We start from the raw sequence: 20,971 nt of genomic DNA on the forward strand, positions 1-20,971 counted from the left end.
TGATCTAACTTTAACCTTCACCAAAATCCATCCATCCATCATCCATCCATCATCCATCCATCATCCATCCATCAACTATCCACAGTGTTGGGAAGGTTACTTTTAAAATGTATTCCATTACAGATTACAGAATACATGCCCCAAAATGTATTCTGTAACGTATTCCGTTACGTTACTCAATGACAGTAACGTATTCTGAATACTTTGGATTACTTAACATATTATCATGCTGTTTACAACAACATGAATGTACTATTGCTGTGTGATTTATTACTATTACTGAAGGTCCGCGACTCTGAACCGTAGTAAAGGGACCTCTGACTAATACGTTGGTTCCGTGTCGGCTCGTAGCCGAAAAATAGCTTTACTTTGTTGTGTGGGTCAACTTTTCTTGCGACAGACAGAGAGAGGCGTTGAAAGACTGCTGCAACAGAACTTATTGTTTCGGAGGAAAACACGAACACGGTGTACAGTCCAGTCTTAATAGCTTACTTACAACTGGGCTCGTCAGGCACTCTTCTTGGCTGCAGTGGTTATTATTATATTTACATGCTTCCAGCTCCCGTTTCTGCTCGATGACAACTCGTACCTTTCCACTCCCCTTTTTCTCCCTCCTCGCGCTCACAGACACATAACGTGTATGGCAGTCCATTCTCCCTGCAACACGGACTACACTGCCCATGATGCTACATTCTGCATTCTGCCTATTAGCTTAGCACAACAGCAACAACAAAAAGGCGCTCTCTCACCCAGGAAACACGCAGAGCGAGAGCATTACCCTGTAACCATGGCAACCGCAACGCTGCCGCCTGGAACAACAGAACGTAGCTGTCAAACAAAACCCAAACAGTCCTGACCCGCGACAAAATGAAACAGGAAAGTACCGCAGTGTAATCCATTTATTTCAACAAAGTAACTGTATTCTGAATACCACCTTTTTTAAACGGTAACTGTAACGGAATACAGTTACTCATATTTTGTATTTTAAATACGTAACGGCGGTACATGTATTCCGTTACTCCCCAACACTGTCCATCCATCCATCAATCATCCATCCATCCATCCATCCATCCATCCATCAGCTATCCATATATCATCCATCCAGCCATCATCCATCCATCCATCCATCCATCCATCATCCTTCAATCATCCATCCATCCATCCATCCATCCATCCATCATCCTTCAATCATCCATCCATCCATCCATCCATCCATCCATCCATCCATCCATCCATCCATCAACTATCCAGTGACCTCACGTGGTCACTTGAAAACTGCCGGTTTAGAAGAAACTTTTTGTTATAGGAGTAAATTTTGACTATTCATAACAGGGTTTTTTAAATCATTGTTAAAATCATTAATAGTTTCTTATTTAGTTAAGCATTTAGGTGATGGTGTGTGGCACCCTGCACGCCAACTACAGTACATTTGCACTGGGCACCATTTTAATTCTGACATCTGAAGCAAATGTATTTCTTTTTTTTAATAAAGTGTTCGTGGTGCAACCATCAGCACTAACGTGGCCACAGATCTGATATAGTGGCTGATGATTAACCAGCCCCCATTGCCACATGTCCCAGCACGCTTCACTGTTTAATGGCAGCTGGAGACCAGACCTGACCAAGGTTTCCACGGCAACCACTACTCGAAAGGAATTGCGCATTTCTTACCGGGAATGCATATGTAAGTGCACGGGGACACACACAAACACACCCACAGCCCATTAGCCCAGCTCGACACAGTTTCCATCAACAGTAGCGGTGTGGGGAGACAACAAAACAAAACAGCCGTTTAGTGGTGCGAGCTGTGCACCATAACATCCTGCCAGCAAAACAGAGCTCGCTGCCTCTTTCTAAGTGATTTGTACAGGACTGAAAGGGAATCTGGCAGCAGATGCCAAGAAGCAGAGAGGTCAGCAGAGTGGCTCTCCTGCAGCCGGCATTGTCTGCTGCACAGCACGTGTGTGCAAACAAAACCTCCCATTCAGCGCAGTCTCATATGGGATATCAACGGAGCCCTTAGAGCGTTCAGGAACAGGATACGATAAAAGAGAGGAGTGGAAACTTCACAGAGCTGTGACACCGTCTAGATCTCTGTGAAAAGACAAAATGAGAAATGCGAAAGCAGACGGGGGGGAAAGGTGAGAGATAGGGGGCATTTGCACAGTCACTGCAGCAAGAGCTGGAATAATGACAGTCTTCCTTTCATAAATTCAGCCTTGTTGCAAATCTCTTTCTCTCTATTCTGAGACATGCCCTCAGCAGGTATTCCAGATAACTACACTCTTAGTTATTAACAAAGGTGAAAGTTAGTTTGAGGGCATAGGGTGTCTGCTGTAATGTAGTACTTTTCATCAGAGTTGGAGCAGAAGAAGTGGGGAGGTGATAATTAGATCTGTCACTCTGCTTTAATATCTCTCAGAGCTGCTCGGCCTTGGGCTGGATGGTTGCAGAGAAATGCCTTATTGTCTCAGGTGCCGAGGATCTGAAAATACTTTGCCTGATAACGCTGCCCCAGAATGTGCTGGTGAGGAGTGATGGATTTCAGTGGGGCATTGCTGAAGCTGTCAAAAGAGCTGAATTATTAATAATCCGGTAATTTAATTTAATACAATATAACTTGTTTTGTACAGTACTACTTATGGACATCTGACAAATTAAAGGAAAAAGGCTTGACTGCTGGAGTCAGGAAGATCGGTAACGCTGGAACGCTGGAATGCCTCCTTATTCCGTGTTAAAACTGAGTCTTTCAGAACATCTGTGCAGATCGCACGCTTCATATTTGACTTCCTGGACTGAGTGACATAGAGAAAGCTGGAATTTCCCGATGTGAGGGTTGCCCTTTCTCCCAGTAGCCAGATATTCTGCATGAAAGTAAAAAACGGAAAGGCAACATGTGATGCACCAGTCTATCTCATTTCTCTACTAAGGCTAAAGCTCCTCCCCTGAAAAACAAGATGATAAGACTTCATGAGCAATCTCTGTGTTCCCTGCAGCTCGCTCACAGGCAGGAGGACATGTGGTTGTAATTCCTCGCAGAGCAGATCCCCGAGACTTTTAAATTGCAATTCCGATCATGACGGGGTGTTTATTGTTAATTACATTAGATTAATACGGGGCAGCTGCCGCATAAGGAAACATATGAATCCGTTTGCATGGATTTTCGGCGCCATCAATCAGTGCGCCTGCTGGTTTTGTGGTTTCCCAAACCATACCCTTTGTGAATCAGCACAGTGTATCCCTCTTGGCATTCGCTGGCTCATGTCATGTTTGGAAAATTATACTTCCTGACACTGAGACAGATTACGGGGGCTTTCTTTTATCCATTTACGTTGCTCCCGCTTTATCATTCCTCTCATTTGCCACATTTATAACCTGCGTAAGTATGCTCTCTCTAGGCTTTTCTCCTGCTCTTTAGATCCTCCAGCAGCTGGGCTGAGCAGAAATCAGATCAAAAGAAGACAGAGTTGTTGAAAGTGTTGTGACCGTCCCACAGAGCAGACACAGCTCTGAGGGAAAATCACCTCAATCACTGCTTTATATGTACTCACTAAAACGATAGCCTTTTAATTAGACACTGGAGAGGCCACCAAAGATATTACCTGGGGCTAATCTGTTCCTCTTCTCATGTGGGACCATAACAGAGATAAGCAGATTGAGCTCCTTTTTTTAAGGCCATGTTTTCTTCTTGTTCCCACAGCTCAGACCTGAGTATCACTTTCTTTCCAGGAAGAAAGAAAAACGCATGAAGATATCTCGCTTTGCCTGAGCCTGGATGGAAAGAGGAGTCACAGGATCCAGGCAAGATTTGGAAGCTTGAGGGTAGAGAAGAATCTCAAAGTCATGGAAAAACGAAAGTGGATGTGCTACAGTGAGTCTGAGGAAAACATGCTCAGGTTTCAAATATGACCTGTGGAGGATTCACAGGGAGTGGGAAAGAAGATTTAATTAACAGCACATGAAAAACAATCCTTTTTAGAAAGTAAGCAATGCTGAAAACATACATGCTGAAGATGAGAGGGAGATTTGGAGGTTATAGCTATGCACTGATAATTTAGTCATATTAAAATGTGCTTGGGTGGGTTTCTGAACACAGCTGCAGTATATATGTAGCAGCAGTGTGAGCGATAATAAGCTGCAAATCATAGCTGTGATTATTTGTGAACTTATTAAAAATATGCATAAAGCTACAATTTGTTTCAAGGAGTTCCTGTTTTAATAAAAGCATTGCTCAACTTCTCCTTTTATAATTCTGAGTATGCACAGTGTTGACAGCCTCACCAGAACAATCAAGCCAAGAGCTAGCATCGATGCTGACATGCTAATTTGTTAGCATATTGCAGCTGCCGCCTGTGTGAGCACCACAGGTTTACAACAAGATTCAATAATGACAGCATTTAAAAAAATACTTAATAATTCACAGTATTAATATTAATAACAATTATGATATTACAATCACTGAGCAGGTATAACATTATGACGGGTGCAGCGAATCATACGGATTCTCACTGAATTTTGTTTGAGCTCATATTATTGCTAGTAATAACACTAATAGTATTGCTGTAAAAATGATTTGAAACAAATGTAAAGTAAGATTATTTAAAACAAATGAGACCAATTTACAGGCTGTTAATGTTGCGAGCAAACGATACCAGCGCGCACTCTGTGTTTGGACCTGTGGTAATGAAACGAGATGCTACGGCCAGTGAATACACAGAATTTACAGAGAACAAACTAAAACATGGACCGAGCCCAGCCTGGGTACTGAGTCAGCGCTTGAGTTCTCAGAACTGAATTTATGATCTGATATTCCTCTAGACGTTAAATTTGAGCAGCTGGAAGTCTTTAGCCCGGCGACAAAACCAATAATTATAGAAAATTTCTGCAATAACAAAAATGAAAGCCAGAATTCTTTTAAAGATTCTTCACTGTGTGGTTTTTAATATTAACAATTTCATGAGTCATTCAACTGCATTACAATAAAGATAAATGAGTAAAGAAACCCTGCAGGCTGGTTAAGAACTTTACTGCGGCTTTCTCTTTGCTATTATACAAATTTTCCCAGAACAGCTGGGTCATGAGCGCCTTTCTGTTTCCCTGTTGTCACAGTACAAGCAAGACGAGTATGCAAGGCAAAAAAGCAAAAGCAAAACTCTCTGCATAATACTCGAAATAAACCAGAATACTTTATTTTTTTTAATCATTTGGATAAATCGAGCTTCAGTAACAGCTGCAAACCAGAGGTATTATTACGGCATTTCGTTTTAAAGCTGAAGCTCCAAACATACACCCGAGTCATTAAAAACACAATCTGGGGGCCTGTTTCTTCTGAAGGGGCCACGCACCGGGCCAGCCCTCGCCGGTGAGGTCTGAGCGTGACTTAAATTACATGCCAGTCCTAATCAAAGAGCATCTCTGTGATTACAAACAAGGAAGAAGAAGAGACATTTATTTAAAAATTATTATTATTATCATTACACAACCAAATAACCAGTTACATGATTCTACCTGTGAATTATCTTTAGTCACAGAAAACAATAAAAGGTGGAAATGAAAAACCACTGCAATGTTCAGCATGCAGATCAGTTCAGCTTATTTTGATTTACACCAAATCAAGCAACAGTCACCTGGAGGGGCTTTTAGTGTAACATACGATGCAGACGACTGCAAAGAGCCAGGCAATGGTAGGAAGGCGTAGGTGTCACGACCCAAGTGCAGGACTGAAAACTCACATAGACAGAACTCAACCAGGAACTCATGAACTAGGCTGAAACACAGGACGATGGAACACACGGGGACAAAGACTCGGACAATATATGCACACGGGTGACAGGAGACAGGGGAAGCAAAAGTGAACAAAACACACACGGGATGAAGGGCTATCAAAGTGAAACAGACAGAGAAACACCAGGAAGCAGAAAATACACAACCTAACAACTAACATAGTCAAAGAGCTAAACTAAGAACTAAAGGCAAGACTACAAGCAAACAATATAGGATAGAAAGACTTATCCAAACTAGAGAAACCCTGGCCCCAAACCAAGGCACCATGACAAGGAAGGAACTCTCTTTTAACAGGAAGAAACTTTCGCAGAAGCCGACTCGGGAAGGGACAGCCTCGGGGTGATGGGAGAGAGAGGAGTGCAAGGAGAGCACAGGGAGACAAGACGAAATTCAGACTATGAAGCTGAGAAGATACAATTTAATGTCATGCAGCAGTGAAGCAGTGAAAAGAGGTGAGCAGAGAAGAAGAAGTCCCAGAGGAGCCTGAGCTTTTAGCAGCATAACTAAAGGATGCTTCAGGGTCACCTGATCCAACCCTGATGATAAGCTCTGTCAAAGGAAAGTTTGAATCTTAAAAAAAGTTTCTGTGTCCTGAATCCAACGATTTCCTTCTCTAAGACAAAAACAAGCCAGAGAATTAACACATTTTGATTCAAGCCATCTTGAAAATGTGCAGCAGAGACATTAAGTTCCTGCTTAATATTAACAGAAGGAGGCCGTGTGGAGAACAAAGACACTGCACATTTGTAGCAGGAAAAAAACTGTTTCTTTAAAGTGATAATAGAAAAATTAATGAAATGGACTTCTTCCTGATATTCAACAACTGATTAATGTAATCACCATTCAGCAGGTAATTACACGCAACATGTGAAAGAGCAGTTAATGAAATACAGACACATTTCATTAAGTCTGAAATCAGAGAAACTCTGAAAACCAGGAAGAACTTTGCTGTTGTTGTTGTCTCATTAAGACAAAGTGTTGATACACCAGTACAAATCCCTGAGCGATGCACTTGGTTTTTGGCTGTTCCAGCAGTCTTATGATATTTATTTATTTATTGCTTTCCTGCAGCTCGTCCTTACAGGAAACCAAGCTGCACATTGGACCCACGGGGAAGCTGTTGGTCAGGACTGAATATGAGCGGAGACACGTACAGAGAGATGCTGTGTGAGAGGAACTGCAGGCATCATGTCCTCAGGTGGGAAACAGTTATGTCCCCAGCTTCAGACTTACAGACAAGAATGACTATGAATCAATCTGCAGCTTAATATGTTAACATTAAAATATCAGACATACTGGCATGCAGAGCATTTTAGGATTTTTCAGCTCATTGTTTTGGATTTATAAATAAATAAATTTCTTGCAGATACAGCAAAACAAAAAACGGAGCAGACAGAGACAAAGACACACATCAGGAGAACATGAACATCAGGAACACAAGAAAAAGGCAAGTGCATCAAACAAATGACCAAAACAAATAAAAATACTTGAGGAGAGCAAATCCAGTATTTGTGTGCTGCAGTTTTTGGTTGTAAAAGCTGAAGTAAATGTTGATTTTGTACCGTCAGATATGCAAATAAGGAAACGGTCAGAAAAATATTTCCTATGTGAAAGTATGCAGAGCTTTTAAAAAGTACTATATTTAAAAACTGCTAAATACATGCACTTGGCAGTGCGGGCAGAGGAAGAGGAGGTGGTAGTGCGAGTGTTTGTGAGTCTTTTTGTGCACATCCCTGTCAGAGGCAGGACGTGATGGGTCCTTTATAGTGAGGAAACGTGAGGCGACTGAGTCCTGCAGGGAGGCCGGAGAGCAGCCGACGATTGCCTGAGCCGTGCCGATGACCTGCTGCCTCCTCCTCTCTGCTTCAGTGCAGCTCCTGCACCAAACCGTGATACGATGTGTCAGCACGCTCTCTGTGGAGGAGCGGTAAAAGGTCACCTGCAGCTTTTGACCCAGGTTATTCTCCCAGGAAGTGAAGCTGCTACTACGCCTGCTTGGTGACCACTGAGGTGTTTGCAGTCCAGGATTGGTCACGAGAGGTGAAAGTGCTCAGGAGTCTGCAGGCTGGGACCCACTGCACACGGTCACTGTTGATGTAGAGGGGGGCAGGTCTGTGCTTATCCTCCTGAGGTCAGTCTCAGGTTGATTACTGAACTATAAGCTGACTATTTCAGGATCTCAACTCATGAATCAAATGCAGTGTAACACACACACACACTGGCCAAGTGAACTGACCACCCATCAGGTTGCAGCTGTAATGTATGTGACAGGACGTGGATTATGACATCAGCACTGAGTTGGCTCTTAATCACCCTGGGACTAAAAGAGGAACTATGAGGAGACCGCCCTTCAGAGCATGGGAAAAAGTCCCAGTGCTGCTGCTGGACTTCACTGAAAAGCCCCCAACTTTTGCTTTTTTTAGATGACACGGGGGATTTTGGTGCTTCTGAATGTGCAGGTGGTTACTTCCTCCCTTTCTCTCTGAGTCACACACAACCACCCGTGCACAATCTCTCCCACTCACCCACTCTTATCCTATCATTCCACTATAAAGCTGTGGTAAATGTCCCACGGCCACACTACTGGTGACAGATGGTAAAGGCGGGATGAAAACTCCCCAAATAAATATGTAATCCCTCCCTCACATGGGCCGCAGCACAACACGCAGATTATCCCATCAGATACACTAGAGCAGCTCTGCAGAGCAGCAGGCCGTGGGGAGATCCCTCTTTGTGCACGCATATAAAATGATTGGAACGCAGCATCTGTGTGTGTGTGTTTTAATAGCAGCGCACGCCGTTAAAGAGGCGATGAACGGCAAATGAACTCGTGTGCGCCACTTCAGACTTGAATGAAATGTATTCACATATGAGTACTTACTTATATCGCCACCATCAGTGGAATAAAGTGCTCCCATCTCGCCATTCGCACAGCAATAACATTAAAGATGTATTCATTTCAGTTATTTACAGTAGATTTAGAGACATCCTTTTGGCACCGAAAGCAAGAAAGCACCTGAATTTTCCCACGTGAATTACAAGCGGGATACAATTACGTTTATAGTCACATGGCTTGTAACTATTGTCCAGGCACAAAATATGAGTCGTCTCCATAAATACAGGAACATTGCCTGCTTTTACACACACCAGCAGATGCGTTTTAATGGCATCGTTCTGTGATATGGGAACAAACAGTCCACTGTGCGTGTTCAGCAACTCCACAGAGTTTATAAAAGGGGAAGCTGAGTAAAAGCCACAAATATGTTACAATTATTATATGAATATATGAGGTTTGAAGCGTGTTTATCAATAAACATGGTTTATGTCTAACATTTTGGAAAAAGTTGCTTTCAAGCACCTTCACGCCTTTTTAGACCCACGTCTGTGAGGTTTTCCAGTCTGGTTTTAAATCTCGTCACTGTGCTGAGACGGCACTTTTAAGAGTTTCTAATGATCTTCTTTAACCGTCGACTCAGGTTGTTCGGTTGTTTTAGTCCTTTTAGATTTGACTGCAGCCTTTGACACAGTTGATCATAAAATACTTTTATTGAGACTTGAACACATTGTTGGTCTTAAAGGCTCAGTTTTATCATGGTTTAAATCATATTTATCAGAGAGGTCTTTCTCTGTAGCTAATGAGAAATACTCTTCCTGTTGTGGTGTTCCACAGGGGGCTGTTTTGGGTCCAACTCTGTTCTCCTTAAACATGCTGCCTTTGGGATCTATTTTCAGGGAATACAACATCCCCTTTCATTGTTATGCTGATGACATCCAAATTTACTTCCCCTTGAAACTGGATCTCCCTGTCTCACTGCAGCCTCTGTTTGACTGTCTACACGATGTTAAAGGCTGTTAACACTGAATATTCTCACCATAACAAAGTTATTATTTTTGGAAGTCATGCCCCTAACTTTGAATAAGTTATTACCTCCCTGTGTGCTTTTGTGTGCTATAGAAATAAATTTGATATTGACTGATAAATGGTTATTTTTCTAAATGCAGGTAGTAAGCTGAAGTTTAAACACCTACGAATAAAAAAAGACCCAACAGAAAGCACACAAATGTAGTTTTCACATTTTTTTATGTGTAAAAAGAAGAAATCAAATTGTCCTGGGCATTTTTCCTTTTCCAAAGATTTCTAGAGCGCGTTACCAGAACAGCCGTTCATCACAAGCTGAACTTTGTCATCATGTTATCTGGATGAAGTTTTAATGGTACAGACTAATCACATTTATGCTAACAGGACTTTGATGCTAAGTTAAAGTGCACTAAGTCGTATCAACGGCTTCTCAGAAAAACGACGAGGTCGTTTCAGTTAAACATGTCGTGATCCGGCACCAGATCCTTTTCTCATGCAGTGAACAAATACCTCAAGGTAATTGTATCTTAATTGCATACACACTATAAAAAGTGGCTGCAAACATTGCGTCAGATGTTATTTTTACGGAATTGCACTCATTTTTCTTATTACAGTGATCAGACTGTAGATGCATATTGGTGTTTCCCTGCATGCTACAATGTGTGAAATGAATTTTAAATGAGATGTTGTTCGCCCGTTTTAATTTGAAAATAATCACCTTCCTGTCACAATGTTCTCACTGCTAGCATGCAAGAAAAAGCAAAGCATCACTTCACATGCTGATTGACTTGGCATTTTGCTGGCATTTACTTCCACATTTATGACTTCCATCCCAACTTCTTCTTCTTCTTCTTTTAAATTGTGCAATCAAAACTATTTGTGTAGCTGATATGCTTCTTTTTGATCCATGGCCATGGAGGAAAGTAATTTGGAATTGGCTTGGTGGTCTCGGAGAGGAGTGTTGGCCTAATGTGGCTCCACACTGCAGAGCCTCATCACAGAATTAATTTGTGTTCTGTTTCAATGACAATATTTGATCCAACACACCATTATCAGTGATGCATGAGAATGCACAATTATCCTAAAATGTTATTTTTATTGCAAAAACCACTTAATTATATTGTAGGATAAAGCCCCTGCAATAATAGAGTCTTTACCTTTTATTTTATTGGCCATTTACTTTTGTTTCCATCTGATTCTTGTTTGTTTCATTAAAAGCTTAATCCTTCCTTTTTCATTTTTTTCTTGGTCATGCTCACAGCTGTCGATCATGTTGTACCAAAGCTGCAGCCATGTGTCAAGAGCCAAAACATGCAGTTCCTCTAATGGCCTCTTGGGGCTGGCTTCACACCTAAGGCCCCATAGATTCCCATGTTAACTGATACAAGGATGATCATACTGCTAAGGGTAAAGTATAAAAGAGAGATTTTTGTGAGAGTTTGTTTGAAAGGATTAACAGACTTTGGATTGTGAAGTGTGAACTTGGCATTCGGTGAGCTGAGTAAGGAGTTTAACGTGGAAGTGTCAGCGAACAGTCTGGTAGTAATATGCTACGTGGTGGAGAGAGATGTTGATGAGGATGGATGCAAAAACACAGATCTGATTGAGGAAGAGGGGGAAGGAAATGAAAGGCAGCAGATGGTGAAAGGAGGTCTTAGGCCTGGTGAGAGGAGGAGGACAGAGGCTCACATGGAAGACTGTGAGGGTGAGGTAACGAGGTCTACGATGAATTCCCTTCACGTGGTGGTGATATTTGAGAGTGATGGTGGAATAAAGAAAACGACTCACAACACAAGCATGCTAGTGTGTTAGTGGATGGAAACCTGCTGATTGGGTGTAACACAGATACCCAGGTGGAAAAGGCAGGAAATATTACAAGTGTGTAAAAAGACAAAATCTGAAGAGCTGTGAAAGCTAGAGTACAGAGACCCAGTGGCAGTAAAGGGGTGATTACAGGAGTGCCCGTTAGCATTAGCATGATGGAGCTGGTTGAAAACCAGAGGCTGTGAAAACTGGCAAGGGTGCAAAAGGAATAACAAAAAGGCCCAAGAAAGAAATATACAGAAACAGTGCTGAGGGAGAAAACTCCAAAATAACCTTTTTGAGAGATTTAAAAGGTTCATTGTGACGAAATCTGTTCACCACAAAGGTGCTTTAGTTGCAGGGCATTTGTGCACACTGCTAGCTCGTGAAAGGCAAGAGAATATGAACAAGATGTGCTGGATGACACGAACACAAACCCAAATCCTGTAACTCTGGAGGTCAGCACAATGTTGGCTGCCAGGATTCAGAGCAGCAAGGCTGTGCTGAGGTTGTCTGGATGGCTGGACAGGAGAAAGGGGTGTGGGGAAGGACAAACAACTGCAACTGCAAGTGCCATGAAAGCTGCTTTAAGCTGCTGAAAGAGAAAAGAAGGATAGTGACCTTCATAGTAGGAGACATGAATGCTAATTTCAAGTCCAAGACGGAAAGCATACAAATCCATGACTTCTACCTACCTGACCCTTCTTAGCAGACGGGTGAGGTGAGGGGAATTCAAAGAAGGTGTTAATTGTATTAACAATATTGTTAATCCTACACTGGAACACAACACACTTGATTGTCATTGGTCGGTACTTCAAGTGGTTCATTTAATATGTATGCAGGAGTCACGGCTAACACCCTGTTTAAATTTAATCATGAGTGGGTATGTGGCAATGAGACGGGACAGGGAAGGTGGGGTGGGAGGTGGTTGTGGAAAAGCTGGCTATCATAAACTTCTATGATACATGCAAATCAATAAACTGGTGGAACTAGAAGCAGAACTGTAGAAAGCTGTGTTTTCTGCGGGGACACGATGCACATGAGACCTTATGGGGAAGTGACGAAGCCAACTATGTTAGCCAGGCAGTGGAAGAACCGCTGGACTGGAGTCAGATGGTTTTTATAATTGATGCCAGGAGCACAAAGATAAACATCAATACCATTAAAGAAGCTGCACTGGAGCTATTTCACCACATGGACCACTATAGGGACACTTTGACGTGACCAGTGTCCTGTATGTTACAGGACTGACTGGGGAAAATCACAGTGTGATTTATTTCACTCAATGACATTGAATGAGGGACTAAAAAGTAAACATTTACTTGTAGTAAAAAGGACAGATGTAACGTAGGGGTGCTGCTAGGAAAGCACTAGTTTAAACAGTTTATACTCTATTATGGGGACACATCTGATTGGCTATTGTAATGTGTCGTGAAAGAGAGTCAGTGCAGTAAGTGTTGGTTTCATGGAGGAGCTACAACAAAGCAAGAAGAAAGGTGGCACATGAAAGTTAGTGCTGGAAGACACAAGTCTTAATAAAGCACTCATGTGTGGGAGAAAATTATTATTTAGGCTTCTGAGAACGGATTCGTTTGAAATGCAGTAGTAACAGGAGGAGGACAAGGCCTAAAATTAGCAGTGCTGTGCATGAGCTGTAGCAGCTCCCTGCTAATTCACTTTGCTAACCCTCTTGGATCACTTTGGTTTGCAGTGTTGGCCCATTTTAGAGCGCTCTGAGCTGCAGACTGTCAAAGTCTGTGCTATCCAAATCTGTTGCTTTAGTAGACAGGTGTCTGTGTGATGCACACATTCAGTTTATGAATGCTAACCAACCTGATGGATTACAGAAACCATAATCAAAGTCATGGTGGTTCTGTCCATCTTTTATACACAGTCTCTGGGCTGTTAGTGCTGAAGATGCTAATCAAAGATCTACTTTGGTTTGTTACATCGCTCACTCTCTCTGCTTCTTTTCTTACACTGATGGAAAATCGTGATTATCTTTAACAACAGCATTCCACATCTAAGTCTAAGAAATACATTTGGCTACCCAGCTAGTGCTGACTATTATTATAGTAAACATCGTCGCAGTGACTTCTTGGTTTGGTTTTTGTCAGAACTCTGCTGAAGGTGCCGCTCTCCTCCTGATCAGGCCACAATATGAAATGAAATCCGTTTATATTTCCCTCTAATCAGAACTGCATGTATAAGAATTAATAGCTCCTCAGACATAACTGGGTAGCTCACCGTTTATTTATGCTGTTCTGAAAGCTTTCGACTGCATCTCTGATGCATCAGAATTAAATCTCAGCAGCTCTGCATCAGTTTTAAACAAAACAGACGAGCTCTTCACTGAGTGAGCTGCGCTCGCCCACAGTCTGGTCCGGCTGCAGGATCTTTTGTGCTTGGAAAGGGTTAACTAACACTAAAGTATGAATCACTGACCTAAATTTAACATACTGTTTCCTGCATCAGAAAAACACACTATTCTGAACGCTACATGATTTAACAGGCTCTCAGAGAACACACTGTACATGTACACGAGCACAGATGAAGCAGGCTTAATTATTCCATTTGGAGTCTGCGGAGCTCGGCGAGCTGCTCTTCTCCACCGTAAAGATCCATTAAAACATAAATCTGTTACTGTGCTCACAAGCAGGAAGTATTCCCATCATAACAGGGGACAAAATGATGCATTTGCACGCTTTCGACACATTTCCGGTATCTGTGATTAACAGAGAACTCTGATATTCGGTCCTGTTTGCAAAATAAAGTAACCACAAAGCCATTAGACGAATACATTCATCACAGATTCACTGTGCTAGAAATAAAAAATTGAGCATTTTATCAATTTCACCTCATATTTGTGACACGGGCGCATTTAACATAACAGATTGTTGCATTTTTCAAGAGTAAACCGATGCATCACCATTACCAAATGCATTAATAACTATCTTGAAATAGCTCCTTGTCTTATATAAGTATGACACATGGTCTAACCTGATGAGCTCATCCAGCACAGCAACTGTCTGGGTTGGCTGTCGGTTTTTGTTGTTGTTTTATTTACTAAGTGTGAAAGCTGCATTACAGTGCCCGAGGAGCTCCAGTCCTCCCAGGAGTCAAGCGCCTGTATCACCTCTCCGTAGCGGCGCTTCTTATTTAGGCAGGTGTTAAGGATGTTCAGAAACACTCCAGGCAAGACGCCACGTTGCATAAGAAAGGTCAAACATCACCAAAAAGGCAGCAGAGAGGTCACGGCTGCAAAAAGAAACAGAGAAAACTGTTTCCTGAATATTTCCTTGGCTATATTATTAGTGTCTTCTGACTCCACTCAACTGTGCCCCGTGTGAAATATGGTTCACTAATTTCAAAACTCACACAGGATCATTTCATTTAATGACCACTCCCCAGAGACCAAGTGCACTTAATTCTGATTAGGCTTTGTCCTAAGTTCAGATGACTAACAGTTTCCTATTACACACGAACTCTGGAGCTCATTAATTTCCAATATGTCAAAAAAATACCACCAAACTAGGAGTTACAACATGTTCTACTTCTGTAGCACCTGTAGCACATATCAGCAAACAGAGGGTATTTAGCACAAAGCTAATTATACATTTTATTTAATCAGGCACTTTCATTTAGACAGTAAAAGGGTTTCTTTTCCCCGGAGAGCCTTCAGACCACAAAGCATTCCTTTTCAGAAAATCAAGCCCACAATCAGGCACAAAACAACTAAAGCCAGAGAATAGCAAGAGAAAAACCCAGAGCAGTTATAAAAGCCATAAAAACATCACATGATGATGCTTTATGGTCTCCAGTGGGTATGAAAGATTCCAGCTGGAGGGCAGTTTGCTGCTCGTTCTATTTCAAAACAGGCCTGCCAACATTATGGAGGATAACTGTTAACAAGTTAGTGGATCATCTGCTTTGGTTACTCGGTTATTGATCTTGTGCTGCAAAAAAAACCAGAATTTGACCTTCAGGTGCCGTGACCTACGTGCAAAAGTAGTATCTTAGTTAAATTTCTGTGTAGTTTTTGCTGTTTTACTATGTTAACACTAATGTATGACTCAAGTAGCTCAATTCTTGATTCTTGACACACATGTTGTTGCTAAAATAAATATTGCTCAAAAGACTTCAGGTAAAACAGTCTTCCTGGTCTGGTAACCATCATGGAGTTCCACAGAAACACTCTAACTGAACTGATGCTGATCAGGCATAACATTAAAACCACCTGACCCCTTTCATGGCCCAAACAGCCCTAACCCATCGAGCCACGGGCTCCACTAGATCCCTGAATAAGTTTCCACTCCTGACCAGGCAGAGATGCTGAGGATGCAATGTGTCGCATGCTGCACAGATAAAAATTATACAACAGCCCAGACTTCAGTTTAGGTTTGAGATAAACACAACGTCCGCTATCAGCAGTACACGCTATAAAAACAGAAAAGTACTATGTGAACCAGTCATCTGTGTGTTTGTGTTGGTCAGTGTGTGTGTGAGGTAACAACATGCCCTTGTGGTGCCCTCGCAGTAATATCATGTGGTGGAAACTAAATCAGCCTGTGCTAATGAAAAAGTGATGATGTACAGCTCAGACTGTTTAGCTCCTCCCTCCTGTCTCTACATGGGCCGTGTCACAACCCAGTAAACACGACAGCCAATAAAACTCTGTCTGCAAACGCATTTTGTGTCCCGTTATTGTTGCCCCAAAGTTCTAAGTGAAAAGCACCTGCAGCACTCTGAACTTTCTGCAGAAGCCAAAGAAGAAAAATCTATAAAGAGGACACATTTCATCACACTGAGCTTACAAACTGCTCATCTGTGTGCACAAGAGAAGGATACCTTTTTGTGACTTTGTGCATAAAAATGTGAAACCTAAAGTTTAGCACCTCTGGCCTGCTCCCAGTCCTTCAAAGTGTCGTTGTGACTACTTGTTTCTGTAGTTCTGTGATTTCGCCTTGGACCTCCAACTTCCTGAGGGTGTAAACATCAACTTCTTTGTCAAACTCTGATGTAGAGGATCATCACTGATATGAGAGACTGGTTTTTATAAAGCGTTTCTACTCTACTCGAGCACTTATAGTGGTTTATACAGGCCTCATTCACTTTTTTCTGTGCTTATGGGCTTTCTATCTAATATTCACGCTCTATTGATGCACGGGAGAGCAAGTTGGGGTTAGGCTGTTGCCCAATGCTAGGGCAACCTGCCTTACCTCTTCAGCTACAGCCACCCAAAAGCATACGAAGCCCTACGATGAGGAATCATCATTTTGGTGTTTTGAAACTGGATGTGAGAGGTGGGGGGAGATGTGACTGTGAAGCTGCACGCTCATTTGTCAGTTTGCATACCTTAGAGTTATCAAAGTCAACATTATGTCTTATTTAATATTAGCAAATGCTGCAGTATCTTGTTTGCACACGCAGTGCAAAGTATAACTTTGTCACATATATCTTAGCTGTGTTTGGTCTCTGGGCTCTGTACATCTTACTGTGTAGCTGCCATTTAATAACACTGAAAGTGGATGATTTGCTCTGCTGCCTTCTTTCACTGATAACGAGTCCTTACGGAGTAAAAAGGACACAAAATAATTTACTCTTGTGAAAGCAAATTCAGTTAGTTGCACTGGTTGTCACCCCAACCAGTCATCCCGCCCCTCCCTGAGCCTGGTTCTGCTGGAGCTTTCTTCCTGTTAAAAGGGAGTTTTTCCTTCTCACTGTCACCAAAGTGCTGCTCATAGGGGGTCATTTGGGTTTTTCTCTGTATGTATAATTGTAGGGTCTACCTTACAATATAAAGGACCTTGAGGCGACTGTTCCTGTGGTTTGGCGCTGTGTAAATAACACTGAATTGAAAGTTTGTGTGTATTAGACACTGTTGACTTCACCGGGCATGACGTTCTGAGTGATGTGGAGTTTGGCTCTAAAAAAAGATGAGAAAGAGAGAAAGGGTTGGAACTAAACGGTTGTTTAACTACGAGAAAGAACTCTACGTCTTGTTGTGGCGCATGCGATTTCCCCACGTCTGCTTCTGTCTTTGTGTAGCAGAACTAGATTTCTAGAAAGACGCACACATTATGGCACTGCTTGTCTTCTGCAGCTACATCTGTTTGCAGATTTCTTTGCTGTTTGTGTGCTATGACTGTGAATATGCAGCCATTCCTACTTTCTAACATTATGTTTGTGTCAGGCTGTAAATAGGCCAAAAACCTGCCAAATAATTAAATTTAAACAAGTATTTTGATATGAAGTACTTCTGTAGTACTTTAATTCATTTGACAGAGAAATGGGTCACTGCTCCAAAGCTGAGTCAGCAGTTCTCTGAGAGGTCTCTCTATCAGTTAAAACCAATGATTTTACGTCTCTGCTGAAGAAGCGAGTGTGTGTTTGAGTTGTGCAGGCTGTGGGTAATAGCCAACATAACAGGCTACACACCGTCTCAGCCCCACTCTGATCTGCGAATATCTCTGTTCCACATCCAACTAATCACTGCGCGCCGTCCCAGCAGCAGCCTAATAAACCGGGACGCAGAGCACAAACACATCCTTTCATCACCGAGCGGCTGCCGGTGACGTCGTCTGGTTCTTATCCCAATCAGCCATCAACTCCCGCTGATAACGCACTCTGGAATCCATCACCATGGGAACTATTGCACATGTTATGGGTGGTTGTCAAGGCAACCTGGCTGAATAATTGTCCCTGTTCTTCTCTGATGCGCCGCCTCGCCTCCCCTCGCCTGACTCACTCGTTCCTGTGATGTGAGAATAACCGCTCGGAACGTGTGCTGCGGATAGAGGGAGAACGTGGAAGGGCAAAGTGTGTACTTATGGTGATTATCCTGCAGACAGCTTCATTTTAAACCGCTCCCCCAGGCCCACCACTTCCCCCTCTGTAATCCAGATGTAGCAGCGTGGAGGTGGGCCGTTTTGTAATTTGCATGATTGGACACGTGGGACGCAGTCCAGTGGGCCCTGGAAAAAGGAGGCAGTCTGCAGGGAATATCATTTTGGTTGCACCAAACACAGCTTATTCTTTAGCTTAGCTTATAAGGTCTGTTCTTATAAATACTGTGAATAAAACATGCAAAGCAAACCAGTTACCATACAATATATACCGAAAAATACAATTTTCTCTCTTTACTCAACACAACAAAGGAAACTATAAAGATAACTTGAAAAATAATTACGCTTCTTGTCTGCATGTGACAACATTCAAGCTCCTGAGCCAAATCTGGGCCTTTTAAACGTGTAACCCAGCCCACACATCGCTTCAGCTTCTAGTAAACTTTGTTGAATCTGGTTGAAGCTGTGGTCTGCACACCAACGTGCAGCCCAAACTAAACAGACAGCCGCACCTGCAAGTTAACAAGCTAGCTAACACGGTCTGCAAGCAAAGAAGAACCGCTGACAGTTTCAGCGGAGATGGGACGCTGAGTGGAATACTTTACCAAATCTAAAGAGATGCTTCCATTTATAACTTTTGCATTCCAATAAAAACCCCAAAACTAAAGTGTATCGTCATCGCCATGTTTGAATCCAGACACCAGCAGAGACATGGAGCCACTGAGAGAGCAGAGGCTTCAGAAAATCACACGCAACCGTGCGACTGCATGTTTACGTACATATTCAGCCTTCACTGCAGAAGGCTTCATACTACAGGTGAGCGTTCTCAAATCTTTAAGTGAACTTTCCTAAAAAATATTACTAACGTGCCATGCAAAAAATATTTTAATTTTAATGTAATGCTGTAAAACCAAATACATGAAACTAGAAAACAGTAGAATTAAAATGCTGCAGCTGAAACTGAATGACAGAGTATTTCATTTCTGTTACTTTAAATACTATAAAATATAACATGTATAACATTTACATAGCGAAAATGACAAGAAATGACACTAACAGAAAAAACATCCTGATGTTTGTGCGGTTTGTTTCACTTCACTACAGGATTGCACAGTAATAAAAACCCGTACAGGAGATGAAGCCTTTTGTATTTCAGCTTAAATACACTAAATGTTTGCAAACCTTTAGACTGCTGTAAATTATTCACCCTCACGATTTATGACTTCTTTGTCTGCATTTTGGTAACAGTGCTCTCACCTTTGAGAAATTTACAGCAGCCAACGTTTCAGTTCTTTATTTAGTTCCTTTTTCTGTGGTGAGAGCAGCACGAGGGCTGTTCTGTCTCAGACCAGGACACCTCTGTGTGTTTTATTTGGGGAAGTAACCTCTCGATCCATCACTGATAAATTCATCCCGACTTTACTTTTCTTTACCAGATGTTTTTATAATTTCGAGGTGACATCAGAACATGTCCCATTATGTTAAGATCAAACGCGGAACAACTCCTAATATCGGACTTTTGCACGGCTGAGATCCGAACATCCCGAGTGTTTGCTTGGCCTCGTGGTTCACATAGCTACAGCTGTCGTTACAGAAGAAGGGAAAAAGCAAGCACACTGAGGCATCCCTGGCTGGGCAATGTTACAGAAGTATTAAGAATTCCTCGAGCTTCATGTTTTTAGTGCTGACGTGTCTGCCCCCACAAATGTGCACATGCACCTCCCGGCATCAACCAGCACGACCAGACAGCAGGCCCGCCTCCTGCAGCCGGGAGCTGTTCTTCAGCACCACCACTCAGCTGATCCCGGAGCAGCAGGAGAAACTCTGCACGCGTCCCATCAGCTTTACCAACAGTTTCAGTGCAGTGACGTAAACTCGTCAACTATGAAGCGTGTTCAGGTAACTCACCTTTCTGAGAGTTCCGGAGTCTGTGGAAGCCCTGCTGTTGACCTCTGTGCAGCGTCGAGATGCCCGAAACATTATTGCCCATGACAGGAATTCACCGCGGCCGGTTGGACTGATGCTGGCAGCTTGTTGAGCACAGAAGCGATTTTTTATTGTTTAAACGACGTCCTCCGGTCATCACCGGCGACCAAAGCGGAAGAGGCGGCAGGAGCACAGGTGTGTGGAGCCGGTGTTGTGCCAAAAAGTGATTGCCTGCCAAAAAGTGATTTCCAATGTTTCCGTGTATTTTTTATGTGTAATATCTTTACGTATGTTGGTAAATAGACTTCGGTGAACAGCGTTTACAAAGGGGTTATATATAGAATTAAAAGATTATCTGTTTTTTCAAGTATCTTTATAACTCTGTGTTATTGTACTCACATTATAACCAATCCGGTCCTTTTTCCCCACTTACAATATTTTTACAGAACTATTGTAATATTTGCTGCCATTTCTGCTGTCTTACTCTTACAAAAGACATTTTTAATGTTAATGAGTTTTTTTTTAACTGCATAAATAAAGGTTCTATAAAAGTCGCTGCCAAAAACTGATTGCGGCTTCTACCTTGTTACACGAATGTTGTTTGTGGCTCAATATGACTTTGTGTCATCCATGAGGGATGCATTTGACATATGTTTCACATATTATAGGCCAACAAGTTACTTATAGCAGTTTAAATACGAGCAATCAGTTTTTGGCAAATACCGGAAATCAGTTTTTGGCAGACAATCACTTT

General features: G+C 42.2%; 1 protein-coding gene across 1 annotated transcript in view; it reads right to left on the minus strand.

The window, feature by feature from the left end:
- Nucleotides 1–20,396, minus strand: part of neurl1aa (neuralized E3 ubiquitin protein ligase 1Aa) — a 68,409-nt gene extending 48,013 nt beyond the window's left edge. The window contains exon 1 of the mRNA XM_026169669.1: nt 20,200–20,396. Coding sequence (XP_026025454.1) covers nt 20,200–20,281 — 82 coding nt within the window. The 5' untranslated portion in view covers nt 20,282–20,396. The remainder of the gene's footprint in view (nt 1–20,199) is intronic.
- Between the last annotated feature and the right edge of the window lie 575 nt (nt 20,397–20,971).

The sequence above is a fragment of the Astatotilapia calliptera genome, chromosome 6 (assembly GCF_900246225.1).
Source record: "Astatotilapia calliptera chromosome 6, fAstCal1.2, whole genome shotgun sequence".
In the NCBI taxonomy this organism is placed as follows: domain Eukaryota; kingdom Metazoa; phylum Chordata; class Actinopteri; order Cichliformes; family Cichlidae; genus Astatotilapia; species Astatotilapia calliptera.